The sequence below is a fragment of the Callorhinchus milii genome, unplaced genomic scaffold (assembly GCF_018977255.1).
Source record: "Callorhinchus milii isolate IMCB2004 unplaced genomic scaffold, IMCB_Cmil_1.0 Scaffold17, whole genome shotgun sequence".
Classification (NCBI taxonomy): Eukaryota; Metazoa; Chordata; class Chondrichthyes; order Chimaeriformes; family Callorhinchidae; genus Callorhinchus; species Callorhinchus milii.
The window spans coordinates 1,244,038-1,258,091 of record NW_024704758.1 but is presented as its reverse complement, the minus strand read 5'-3'; the positions used below and the strand labels follow the sequence as shown (position 1 = coordinate 1,258,091).

Sequence of the window (14,054 nt, the reverse complement as noted above, 5' to 3'; positions counted from 1 at the left end):
TCCAACTTTTTGGCTCCTGAGGGCCAGGTGCCCTGTTGGAGAAATGTCTGTGGGCGTTTTGGGGCTTCCCTTCCAGAGACATAGCATTTATGGAGGGAGCGGGCGGGCCAGATGAAATGGAGGGAGGAACCAGATGAAATCGGCTCACGGGCCGAAAGTGGCCCGCCGGCCGTCAGTTGGCCTAGCTAGCTGAGAACTTGACTTCGGATTTGAAGGCAGGTTCCTGGGTCCACTCAGCATTTTCAAGGCCGTTAAAACGAGCACTAAAACAAACTGCCTGGAATATATGACACAGGACAGATTGCATTAAACACAGAACAATGCACAGGGATTGTACATAAGAGTCTAGAAGCAAATATGGTGTATCCTGAGCAGCTTATTATAATAATAATAATAATCCTTCAACATGACACAGCGCCTTATCCCGTCTTTGAGACGTCTCAAAGCGCTTCACAGAATATACTGTAAAGTGAATTGACTGTAAAATTTCTGGGCCAAACACGGCAGCCAATTGCGCACAGCAGCGTCCCACAAACAGTCGTGGATTGAGTGACCAAGTTATTAATATTACTATTTATTTTGTGAAGGGTTTATTACCCCCAGAAAAGCGATCCGCCAATCGACTAACAGCCGTGTTCCTACTTACTGCTGGGTAAACAGTGGAGTAAGGAAACTTGCCCAGTGATTTCCCTGCCCGGGATTGGAACCCAGGTCCTCTCGCTTGGGGGGCGAGTGCTCTAACCGCTGAGCTACAGGGTTAGAACACTTTCTCGATAAGCTTGTTCACTCCTTTATTCTCTCCAGCACCTCTGCCCTGTGTGGTTGTCTACTTGCAGGTGGAATATCAATGCTCTGACCCATTGTCCTGCTGAAGGGCTCCTTGACTACTATTCGTGAGTGAGCCTGAACAGTAAACTCGCTGTGAAAGCTTAGCCCGGCACAAGGAAGACTTGACTCAAAAGCCTGATGGAGAGAAGGGCAAAAAGATACCTTACTTCCTTGTATCTGTGAAACAAGTATTACTACCGGATCATCACCATCACCGTAATAATCCTTGCATTTGATGCCTTATCACAACATCTTAAAGTGCTTCCCAAGATACACTGTAAAGTGGATTGACTGGGTGCTTTGGGGGCCGTACGGTGGCGGCCACATTGCGTTTGCAAAGAGAAATTAGAAATTGGGGAGAGCTGCAAGGGACCTGCTTCTCTGACAGACTACAGTCGCCATTTCCATGTGCAGGTGCTGCTTTTGCAGTGGTCAGTTCCCGTGCTTTACACTTCCAGTCTCCGCGGTAGCCATGCTCCCCTCACGCTGTGCTTACAGGCTCATTATAGATGATGAATCAGAGTCGCAGCACAAGGCAGCCTCATTAGTACCTGTCTGACTGTTTTATAGGCTTTTTTGATCTTTATCCATCGTGAAGACCAAATAGAATTCCTAAGAGTCACTCCTCCCCTCGCTCCTTTAAAAACACAATCAATTGGAATAGTGTAAATTGGTTGAGGAGACTTGCCAGGGAAATGGGTTAAGAAGCTGGTTCACATTTTGTGAGCAGTTTGGGGTACTGGATCTATTATTAATAATCATAATCATCCTTATATTTGATATCGCGCCTTATCTCGTCTTCAAGGCGTCTCAAAGCTCTTCGTAGAATATACTGTAAAGTGAATTGACTATATTTTGTGGGCGAAACGTGGCAGCCAATTACCCACAAATAGTCATGGATTGAGTGACCAAATTATTATTTATTTTTCTTTTGAAGGGATTATTACCTCCGGAGAAGCAACAACACAACAACAACAAGATTCCATTTATAGAGCGCCTTTCACGTCGGGAGGACGTCCCAAGGCGCTGGACAGTTGGGTCAGGACCTGAGCAGGGGGGAAATGGTCAGGGTGAGGGAAGGGAGGGAGAGAGGAGGGGGGAAATGGTCAGGGCGAGGGGATGCAAGGGACGGAGCGAGGAGGGGGTAGAGAGTCGAGAGGGGAGCTGAATGCACGGTCAAAGAGAAAGGTCTTGAGACCGGTCTTGAAGGAGGAAAGGGAGGAAGCGGCGAAGGCACTGGGGGATGGAGTTCCAGAGCCTCGGAGCTGAGAGGCTGAAGGCCCAGTTGGGGCGGACGATGTGGAGCAGACCGGAGCCAGAGGAACGGGGGGTACAGGCAGGTAGTAGGGGGGTAGTAGGTCGGAGAGGTAGGAGGAAGCGAGGCCGTGAATGGCCTTGTAGGTGAGGATGACCAATCGACTAACGACCAGGTTCCTACATACTTCTGGGTAAACAGAGGCTTGTCGAGTAAGGAAACTTTCCCAACGTTTCGCCCTGCCCGGGAATTGAACCCAGGTCTTCTAGCTAATAGGGGAAGCTGATCGGGTGGGGCAGGAGGGTGGAAAAGTAAGTGGAGTCTCGTTGGAGATCAACTGGGCCCAATGTGATGAGCTTGGCAAAGGAATGTCAGCATCGAGTCTGTTCTCTGTAGTGGTCTCGGTAGACCAGTTCCTGAGCCAGATAGGTCCATAGTATTTCAGGGCACCGCTGATGACGGCACAGCCCAGCCTGGCTCATCAGTGCAACCTGAAGTGGCAGATCAGTCACTGGGAGCAGGGATTCTTTCCACTCAGACCCTGCAAGCCAAGCCTCTCATGGTTAGGGTGATCCTACTTATAGATAACCAAAGGAACCTTGCCAAATAGTGCTCTTAAGCTATGTAGTTTCAGCTGGTTAAACTCACGTGACTGTTTGTGGGACACTGTTGTGCACAATTGGCTGCCGCGTTTCACCCACAAAATACACAGTCACTACACTTTACAGTATGCTCCATGAAGTGCTTTGAGACGTCTCGAAGGGGTGGTAAGGCCCAATATCAAATGCAAGGATTATTATATTATTATTAAGCTGTTTTTTTGATCGTGCTTATGGTCACCTCCCCGCCACCCCCTCTCCCCCTGCCTTGTTGTCAGACTCCGCCACCGCGAAGCGCTCCGGGACGCTACCCAGGGTAAAGGGCGCTGTATAAATGCAAGTTGTTGTGGTTGTTTTTCCGCTGCACCCGCTCTAGTACACCGAAGCTTTAGCTCTTGCTAACCTGCGCCTAACGCTCTCTGGAATTTGGTCAGTGTGCGTCCCACCAGGCAGAGAGTGCCCGTTGCGTTCTAGATACAGGCTCTACACAAGCTTCCTTGTGTAGCTGGCACGTGGGGAACTTTAGTTTGGTTATTCTTAAACTTTTTATTGGCTTTCTGCAAGTGTCAGGCACCATCTGACCACAAGAAAAATGATACAAGTAGGTGCACAAGTTCCACTGAACTGCACAACCGTATTCCACTCGTGTTCGAAAAAAAATCAGAAACTATTATCGACTAAAAGCCTCAAGAATTGTGACTTTTTTTTTCTTAAAGCAAAATAACCTTCTATGAAAGAATTGGTCTTGCAGTCGGTTCGTCTCAAAGGGACGGATTTGCTTTAAGAATCTGTTTCCTGGTCCAGGCAAAGCCACATCCTGCTGGCAGATAGACTGGAACAACGGCCAACTATTTACCTATGTTACCTGGAGAGTAAAGCAAGGCGCGGGGGGAGGGGAGGGAGTTTAGTTAGTTAATGATCGTGATGCTCTGGCACATGCATTGGTGTGAACTGACCCATGTGTCTGAATCCAATTTCTGTGACTAACACAAACAGTCAATGGAAAAAGAAACATCTGTGTGTGTGTAACCCTCCATCTGGACTCGGCACATGAAATTTCTTGGCCTGTGTCCTGAAGTTCCCTTTGATCCTAGTGAGATTTTGGCTGGGAGAGTAGTGTTGCGTTCACCCTGCCTGGCTTTTACCCGGCTGTAGTTTGGTTATCTGAGGTTTGCGTTAGCGAAACAATCTCAATCTCAATCTCAGAGGGATGCCATACGGTGCTTAACCAGCTTAGAGAACGGTCAAGAATTTTCATAGTGTCTGAGAAGCTGTAAGACGGTGAATTGCCTGTTATAGTCCCTTAAGACCCCGGCTTATTTTGCTCATCGGTGATGATGAGTCACCTCAGAGGCAGAGCTACATTCCCCTGTCTGTTGGTTGACATTTGCTCCTACCCATTGTGTGTGGGTTGGATGAGCTGTCTCGGGGAAGACTGTGGGATCAGGAAATCTCCAGACACTACACTTGGGAATGTTTATCCGCTGTCTGGAACCAGTTATTTTATTCACTGTACTTGGGAGCTGCAAAGTACTACTGAAGGAGTCCTGTAACTCAGTGGTTACAGAACTCACTTCGCAAGCGAGAGGACCCGGGTTCGATTCCCGGGCAGAGCTAAACGTTGCGCAAGTTTCCTAACTCCAACAAGCCTCTGTTTAGCTAACAGTAAGTAGGAACCCGGTTTTTAATCAATTCGCAGATTGCTTTTCCGGGGGTAATAAGTCCTTCCAAAAAAAAAACAATAATTAGGTCACTCAATCCATGACTGTTTGTGGGACGCTGCTGTGCGCGATCGGCTGCCGCATTTCGCCCACAAAATACACAGTCAATTCACTATACAGTATATTCTGTGAAGTGCTTTGAGAGTCTCGAAAACGTGACAAGGCGCTGTATCAAATGCAAGGATTATTTTTAATTGATCTTGCCCTTAGGGGGAAGTAGGTGGGGAAGGATTGGACAAATAGCCTTCCATTAGTTGGTCAAAGATCAGGATGAATAATAACCGTTGGGGCGAGCCTACACGAGAAAGACCCACTAAGAAGATTTTTTGGTCTATTTGAACTTAAACCTTTCAAGTGTAGTCCCCGACGCCTGTGGAATTGTATGCAATAAAAATAAGGATTATTATTATTAGAAAAAAAATTCCAATGCTTTCAGGAGAGTTGAAAATTGGCAAAGTGTTTGTCGTCTTTTTTTTGGTATAAACAAGCTCTCGCAGGCTTGTGAAGGGTTAACCAAGGACTCCGTCTCTATGATGACTGGTTCCAGAGCAGCATCTGTTTCCACTCAGAGCAGTGATTCAGCTGGTGCAGAGACTACAGACAAACCAAGTTTATACAGTCGCCTCCAGCACCAATTCCCTTCTTGCCCGGTTTCATTGTCTGCCTCTTAAAAGGGGATTTCTCTCCAGACGAGTTGCTAGTTGTGGCGACTTTACTGGGTTCTTAAACGAGAAACGAACAATTACACCAGTGCAGGTCACCGTGGCCTTATCATCTCACTGCTCCCAGCTGAATCCGTTTCATATAGAAAGTAAAAGCATATCACAGTAAGCCACAGAAGAGAAGATAACCAGCCAGGTTGTGCATCATAGAATTATACAGCACAGAAGGAGGCCATTCGGCCCATCGGGTCTGTACCGGCTCTTTGAAAAGAGCTTCCAAATCAATCCCACTCCCCCGCTCTATCCCCATAGCCCTACAAACTTGTCGTCCCCAAATAGTTATCTACTTCTCCCTTAAAAGTTGTTATTGAATCAGCTTCCACCGCCCTTTCAGGCAATGCACTCCAGATCCCAACAACTCGCTGTGTGAGAACTTACTTAAATTGAGTATTCAGGGCTCTATGAACTCAGTTTGTCCCTGAACTCCCCAATGTATGAAAACTTCCCCTTTTAACAATGTACTGTAAGACTAGTTATAGCACTGAATCTGACAAGTCTGACCCAGTGAGTTCTGAGGCCTATTGTAAGGCTCTGACTGAGATTTGCTAACTTAGCACTGACTAGACCTGTAATGCCCTCCAGTGCTCCACAGACCTGTGGCTCTACTCACTGGATCTAGGATTTTATGTAACAAAACATTTATGCCCCGACCTGCGCTAGCTGTGCATTAGGTCTTGAATTATGACTGCAGGATTTGACAGGCTAGGCTTTCAGTGTCCTCAACCCTACAAGATCTGTGCATTGGACATTCCTAATTGACCTTAGCTGCATAAGTACTCATGACTTGTTTATGTTAGGCTTTCCATGCTGATCAGTGGAGAAGAGGGACCTACTTTCACATTGCTTCAATGATGGCTAACAGCTAACAAGTCTCCCTTACCTTTGCTGTATTCGTCCATCTTGATGGGCATGAGTGGGCTCTGGGGGGCTGAGTCCCCACTCAGTGAGTAGCTGTGTTCGGCCTGGATGTCTGGAGTGGCCGGATCCAGCTCCATGTCCAGCAGGTGGTTCTTCTCGGCCAGCAGCGGGTCATCGAAGAAACTGCTGAAGAGCTCATTTGAGAAGTCATCCAGATTCTCTGAGAAATGCTGAAAGCGAAAGCAGAGTGTCATTGAACATAAGAATTTGCTGGGCCATTCAGCAAATGAGATGTTAGCTGATTTGTACCTCAACTCCAGATATAGATGGCAAGAATTACAGCAGTGTTGCAACCCCCAACTTCACCTGTAACAATCAAAGCTAGAGGACGCCCAGAATCTGGCAACCAATTTTATTGTTAGACCCTCTGCCTTCTTTATCCAATCCTGTCTGGGCATCTGTTAGCAATGAAATGCTGTTGGCATCAGAATTAATACACAGCACGCAAAAGTTGTTAAGGAAGGAATCATGCAACCAATAACTCTGAGGATGTAATAATAATCCTTGCATTTGATACGGTGCCTTATCATGTCTTTGAGACGTCTCAAAGCGCTTCACAGGATATACTGTAAGTGAATTGGCCGTGTATATGTGGACGAAACGCGGTAGCCAATTGCGCATAGCAGCGTCCCCACAAACAGCTGTGGATTGAAGTGGCCAGTTTATTATTTTTATTTGAAGTAAAAGAATTATTACCCCCAGAAAAGCACTCCGCCAATCGACTAACAACCGGGTTCCTATTTACTACTGGGTAAACAGTGGAGTAAGGAAACTTGCCCAATGTTTTGCTGGTGATATGGATCAGGTATTGCTTCTCAATAAGCTGAGACGCCTGCCTTAATTTCTCCTCCATCCCCCAACCTTAATTAGTCCAGTTCAAAGTGCCTTCTCCAACAGCCAATATATCTATGGAAATCACTCCTGAACAGGGTAGGGAGTTGCCAGGATCTTGCAAACCACTGTATCCGGCTTCAAAACCAAAGTATATTTACCATTCTGTGCCTTTAACCCAGGCACTGTGAAGTAACCATATGTTGTGTGTAGAGAGAGCGTGAGCGAGCAAGATAGGGTGTTTATGAATTACCTTGGTCTGACTCATACACACACACACCCACCTGGTGAGGGAACAGCTGAATTAGGTATGTCAAGTGCTTGTAATTCCTTTTTCCATTGAAAGCCAGGAGTTTAACATAAATGTTTATCTGTATCACAATAGGCGACATTTGCCGAGTGTTGCATCATTGCTATATGACTGAGCCACCCTTTGGTATCACCCTATAGGGAAGCGAGTGGTGTTGTTTAACCGGGATATCCTGTATTGATATCCTTAATAAATAAGCACCTGTCAAACAACGTACGTCACTTGTTGCCTAACAAAAGATTAGTTAATTATCAGCTATTAAAAGTTCATGTCACTTTGAATCCAGCCACAGAGTAACTGACAAATAGAATCCTCTCACACTCACCTCTCCTCCACTTTTCCCTTTTGGCACAGCTGTGTCTACGTACATCATTACCCGGGTGCAGTGTGTTTGAGGTGGACATAATCCAGTAGAGAATCAATTAAACACCAAATGTGAGCATAGTTCAGGCACAGAATGTACAGTACACAACTGGTAGAAATGGATATTTAAATCACGCTACTGATGCACGTAAGTAAGCTTGTCCTAGTGACCTATGCTCCTGTGCGTTTCGCCCACAAAATACACTTTCAATCCACTTTACAGTATATTCTGAGAAGCGCTTTCAGATGTCTAAATGATGTGATAAGGCACTGTATCAAAGTCAAGGATTATTATTATTATGTGTTCCTATGTGAACATGGTACACAATGGAGTTGTAGCAAGATATTGCATTTTTTTAGCACCTAATCATGTCAAAGCATATCAAATCCCTCGACAAGTGCTTACTGTCAGATGTAGTGAGTGTGTAAAGGCAAACACAACAGCCACCTGTGCAGGTAAGACTCCACAAACAGCAATGAAGTGAATGAACAATTCATCTGGATTGTTGGCTAGGACACTGGGAGCAACAGACTTCTGCAAAAGCTTTACGAACACCCACATTAGACAGGTAGACGGGACTTTGGTTAAACCCTCTGTGGTGATCTCAGTCGTCCAGTTACTGAGCCAGGCAGGATTGCAGTATTCCAGGGCATTCACTGCTGATGACAGCACAGCCCAGCTCATCGGTAGGACTTGAATTCAGAGTCATTGGGGGCAGAGACTCTTCAGGCTCCGCTCCTGTTCACCCCACAAGTCAAAGCCCTAAAGGGAAGGATAGTCCTTGCCGGACAAGCAGCCGAAAAATTGGCCAGACTGTGCTTTGAATTGGTTTTAGCTGGTTCAAATTCAGAAGTTACCCCAATGCACACTCTGTGGTTCTCCCAACGCCTTGGATCTCCCCAACCTGTGCCTAATACTCTCTGGAATTAGGTAAGCAGGACAATTTTTTGCCAGGTCATTCTACCATACCCCCTACAATGAAAGGAAGAGGGCTTGTAGTTAAAAATTTCACCCAACTTTCTGACAAGCAGTCATGTACCACATTACCAATGTTACTCCAGATGTGTTTGGTGTATTTTGGGACAAAGTGAATTGAGAGAAGATTCTTCATTAGTGCTTTCAAAAAGAGAGGGACCATTGAATGAATCCAGTTGAAGTCATTGGGTTTATCAGATCAAAATGTCAGTGTAAATATGATATTAAAGCATACATTGTTTTACAATAATAAAACATAATTTTCATTGTGCGCTGAATAATATAGAATGAATCCAAAAACTACAATAAACTATTTTCACGGGGATGTCGACCTATTTATCTATGGATATTTAATTTCAGCTCTTAAAGTTTATTTTATTGCTTGAGTTTCCAATTGATTTGGTATGGAAATAAGAAAATGATGCCAAGTCAAGCACCGAGTGTCACAATCTATTATGAATCCAGCTGTTAATTACAACCAGATGAGAATTTATATAGGCGGCAAGTGGAACGTTCAGGAGAGTTGGTAGTCAAAATACGTTCAGTTACCCATGTTAATATTATGCTCAAGTAGGTTTTGTGTTCTTACAATACGACCTGAATCTGTGATGGAGAGAGAGGAAACCTTTTCACAGACTGCAAACAATATCAGTCTCAAATACATCTCCTCAGACTGGATGTGCTGGATGTGAAGCTTGCATTACATTGCCCCATCACAGTAGATGAAGGCGAAGGGAATAGAGATGTCTAGGAGAGGGAATAGAGGGGTGTAAGAGAGAGGAATGGAGGGGTAAGCAGGGATGGGGACTTATGGAAACCCATGACCATGCTCAAGAGCATCCAAACTGGATCGAGCATCCCATGTATGCCACCTTAAACATGAGCCTTCCTCTGGAATGCCATGCACTCTCTCTCTGGAGGGATGTTGGCAAGAGCCAAGGTTTGGGGACACCAGAGTGTGCATTGGGATATTGCTGGGGTCTAACTTGCGACAACCTCATAACTTTCCATTTTACATATATCTGTGCACCAGTATGGAATAGTTGTCGAATAATTTGTTTCCATATAGTATCACTCTATGTAACTCCACACAGCGTTGGTTAAATGTGGAGCAAAACTCCCTCTACACTATGCCAAACAACGACAGTAAATTACACTTGTTGGCGTCTTTCACACTGGAGGAGGCCCCAAGGATTTGGACCTGAGCTAGAGTTTGGCATAAGGAGGGGTGGAGGACAGGGAGAATAGCGGTAAGAGGATTACCAAAGGGCTTCAGACGTCATACAGGTCTTAGGTTAAATTCAGCACAATTTCCTTCTACATCGACCAATCAAACACTCCCAGTTCAGATTAAGCACAAGTTAGTTGGAAATACAGTAAAGCTCCCTCTACGACATCCCACCCAGGACTCTTGGGTCAGGTACAACTAGAGTTAGATGAGGAGTAAAGCTCCCTCTAAATTGTCGTGTCATTACGCCTTAATCCCCAACCTCAGAAAAATCCACCAGTGCATTAGTGATGATTCTTTACCCACCATGCCACCCCCAACAGTGTTTGAACGCCTGCAAACTAGTTAATCTGTGGTTAGGGCAAGGCTAGCCCACAGTTATGGAGCAGTTTCTCCTAAACCATGAAAGGGCACCGGATAATTATCTCTATTTATAGCGCTTTATAAACAACGTCTGTAATAAGGATAGGAACAAAAGTTATTTCCTTTTGATGCTCTACAATTTTCAAACCATTGAACTCGATTTTGGTTTCAAGCACTAACTATTTACCTTCTGTGACCTTGCACTCAAACCCTACACCAGGGATTGGAACAATCTCTCCTTGCATGGGCAAACGGAATTAATATATCTGGACAACCTCAATACAGGTCTCTGCGGAAAGTTGGCCCTGATAATTTTTGTCAATCACCTGAACCAGGCCCAAACCCCACTCGAATGGTCAGAGACTAACAGAAACTAGGTATCCTAAGTGTGACACACACCCAAGGCAGTATTTCAGTGCCATTTTCTCCTCTAAGACCAAATAGTTGGCTACAGATGTTTTCCAAAAGAAACAAAGACTTGTTGTGCCCAGAGTTAATTCTTACTTACCAAAACAGTCTTCCTCCTGATTTATTAGGAGGAGTCCTGTAGCTCGAGGGTTAGAGCACTCGCCTCGCAAGCGAGAGATCTGGGTTTGATTCCCGGACAGGACAAAACATTGGACAAGTTTCCATACTCCATACGCCTCTATATACGTAGCCGTAAGTAGGAACCCGGTTGTTAGTCATTTTGCGGATTGCTTTTCCGAGGGTAATAATTCTTTTTAAAAAATTATAATAATAAATTGGTCACTCCATCCACGGCTGTGGGACGCTGCTGTGCGCAATGGGCTGCCATATTTCGCCCACAAATATACAGTCAATTCACTTTACAGTATATTCTGTGAAGCGCTTTAAGACGTCTCGAAGACGTAATAAGGCGCTGTATCAACTGCAATGATTATTATTACTATTTTGTTATTATTGCAAAGTGTAAACGAGAGCAAACAATCCTATAATTTAATGTTAACATTATTCAGGTTCAACCTGTGCTCTGTGTTGCATTTAGTTAGCAGCTCTCAACTGGGAGCAGCAGGATTGGAGCACTTCAATTGAGATCACCTCTGTCATTTTTGACTAAATATTTGTTTATTGATACTGTATTATTCAAGATGAAACTACAAGGACTACGACAGATTCCAATCCTCTATTTAATTGCTTGCTTGGAGTTTTAATGAGAAGTTTTAATGGAACCTGGGGGAAGAATAATCATAAGAGCCTAGGAACCGGAGTAGGCCATTCAGCCCCTCAAATAATAATTATTGTAACAATATATAACTATTTATAATAATAACAACAATCTGCAGTGCATATAAAATCACCGGGTTGTGAAAATAATGGAACATTAAAAATCCTGTGGCACTAGTCAAATAGAGGAGGGAGATTCTTTCTCCTGGCCAATAATCGCCCAAATAAAATTGGGTCACTCGTTTCATAGCTGTGTGTGGGACATGTCTGCGCGCAACTTGCTGCCACATTCACCTACAAATGCACACAGTCACTTGGTTTCACAGTAAATGCTGTGAATCACTTTGAGATGTCTCAGTGACATGATAACAACAACACAAACAACTTGCACTTATCTAGGGCACCTCCATGCAGGCTAGTGTCTCATTTGGTATGGCAATAAGACGCTATGCCAAATGAAAGGAGTATTATTATTATTATTATTATTTATTATTAAGACAATAATTTCCATTTGGAGACCAGACGAAGATCAAAATATTTTCTCCCACTACAAATGGGTGGGGAAGGGGGGGCAAGAATCCTTACGTGCTGTGCTCATATATCAACGTAGCCTGGCAAGAGGTTTGCGTGATTGAATCCTGCTGTTTTATGGGGTTAATTTTCTGGTATAAAACTGTACAAGATGACCACAGACAGTATAATTTTAAACCAGGAACTGTCTGACCCTACCAGAGAACATTCTGTACACAAATCCCTACTGTGGGCCATTTGGACACCCTGGCAATCTGGAGGTTCCGGTGGAGCCGACAGACATTCCTGGATTATTGGGAAAATTACCCGTTATGAGCAATCACAGTGATCCCTCCGTGGGTTTAATTGAGGGGGACAATGAGAGCTCGAATTTTCTGCATATAAAAATGCTATCCCTCCACCTTCCTTCCTTCCTTCCTTCCTTCCTGTGTGAATCCAAGTTATTGTCGTTATTTCCGAAGAGTTTTCGGAATTATCTCTGCGTTTCCGAGAACGGGCTCTTAGTAAACTACTGGACCGACATAGTAGGTGTCACAATCCGTGATATTCCTGGAGTATTCACCTCCGTTCCATGGGGTGGTGGTGCATTTGCCCCCGCGCGCCCCCCTCCTTATCCATCTTCAGGTCACACCTGAATAACTTCCTCTTTGACCACGCCATCCCTCTGCTCTCCGCTCTCCGCTCTCCCTGGCTCGGTGTCACAGTTAAGCGCTCTGAGATTCTACCCAAATTGCAATGGGCATTAGGTAAATGCAAGTTGGTGTTCGCTGCACCCTCCGAGGGTAATAATCTCTTCAAATAATAATACTAACAATTTGATCCCTCAATCCCTCATGACTGTTTGTGGGACGCTGCTGTGCGCAATTGGCTGCCTCGTTTCAACCCCCCAAAAAAATACATAGTCGGTCCACTTTACACTGCATCCCGTGAAGCGCTGGGAGACCTCTCGAAGACGCGATAAGGCGCTGTGTCAAACGCGAGGCTCATTATTATTTTATTACAATTGAAGCTGAGTCGCAGCTTGAATTCTCAACCACACAAACAGCTTTAAGCAGCCAGAACCGCTCGCTCTATGATGTCAAGGAGCCTCGGCAGCTGGTGGAAGCTTTCTACGTTTCACAAACATGAGGAACAATGGCAGTCTGTCCTCCGCCAGCCTCTGTGCCTAAGCCGAACCCGTTGCCCCACCCCCCTCCCCCCCGCAGCGCGCCCCCCACTCCCCTCCCTCCCGCCTGTTCACGTACAGCCGGTTAAAGGGTTAACCCATTTCCCTCCGAGAGACAGCCCAAAACCAGTCACTTCCCATTGTAAATAATGGAAATTCCTGTCATTCCTTGGGAGTCCAAGTGTAAAAGGAACCTTTACTGCCTGGATCCAGCAACTGATAATGGAAAAAGCATGTACACACAGAGCCCCTCATCCCAGCCAATCAACTGAACACATTCAAATAAACCAAGGCCACCAGAGGAGCTGGGAGGACAAGGTAAGGATGGAGAAATGGCCCAGACCATGTGGAGATGGCTGAATTTCTCTTGCTGGCTTTTTCTCTTTCAGTCCACTTCATGTGGCAAGCTCACAAGCACCGAGTCGGGGCCAAGAAAGTCATCAGTAAACTCAGGGAACCTGACAGCAAAGGCTATTTTTAATTCCCTCCTTGTCCCCGATTCCTCCCAAGTTGCCAGATCAATCTTAACTTAGGAAATGTCTTCACGGAATCACAGAGAGAGAGAGAGAGAGAAAAAGAGAGACAGAGTGAGAGGAGAGACCCACTGGTAGGTGGGTCAGTGACCCGAGGACACCGATTTAAAACAGTTGTTGAAAGAATCAGAAGGGGGGGTGAGGAGAAATGTTTTCACACAGCGAGTTGTTGGGATCTGGAAGGCATTGCCGGAAAGGCTGGTGGAAGCCAATTCGATAACAACTTTTGAGAGAGAAGCAGATAACTATTTGGGGAGGACAAGTTTGCAGGGCTACGGGGAGAGCGCAGGGGAGTGGGGTTGAATTGGATAGCTCTTTACAAAGAGCTGGTACAGACACGATGGGCCGAATGGCCTCCTTCTGCGCTGTATAATTCCATGATTCTATGAGAGAGAGAGCGAGCAAGAGAGAGAGAAAAAGAAAGAAAGAAAGAAAGAAAGAAAGAAAGAAAGAAAGAAAGAAAGAAAGAAAGAAAGAAAGAAAGAAAGAAAGAAAGAAAGAAAGAAAGAAAGAAAGAAAGAAAGAA

At 45.1% G+C, this 14,054-nt stretch overlaps 1 protein-coding gene and 1 non-coding gene across 3 annotated transcripts in view; both read right to left on the bottom strand.

The window, feature by feature from the left end:
- Window positions 1–14,054, bottom strand: part of creb3l1 (cAMP responsive element binding protein 3-like 1) — a 47,304-nt gene that overhangs the window by 17,399 nt on the left and 15,851 nt on the right. For both annotated transcript variants that reach the window (XM_007904825.2, XM_007904824.2), the window contains exon 2: window positions 6,006–6,213. In XM_007904825.2, the coding sequence (XP_007903016.1) occupies window positions 6,006–6,213 (208 nt within the window). The remainder of the gene's footprint in view (window positions 1–6,005; window positions 6,214–14,054) is intronic.
- trnag-ccc lies at window positions 686–763 on the bottom strand. Its single transcript has one exon. It is a non-coding gene; the product is annotated as a tRNA-Gly (tRNA).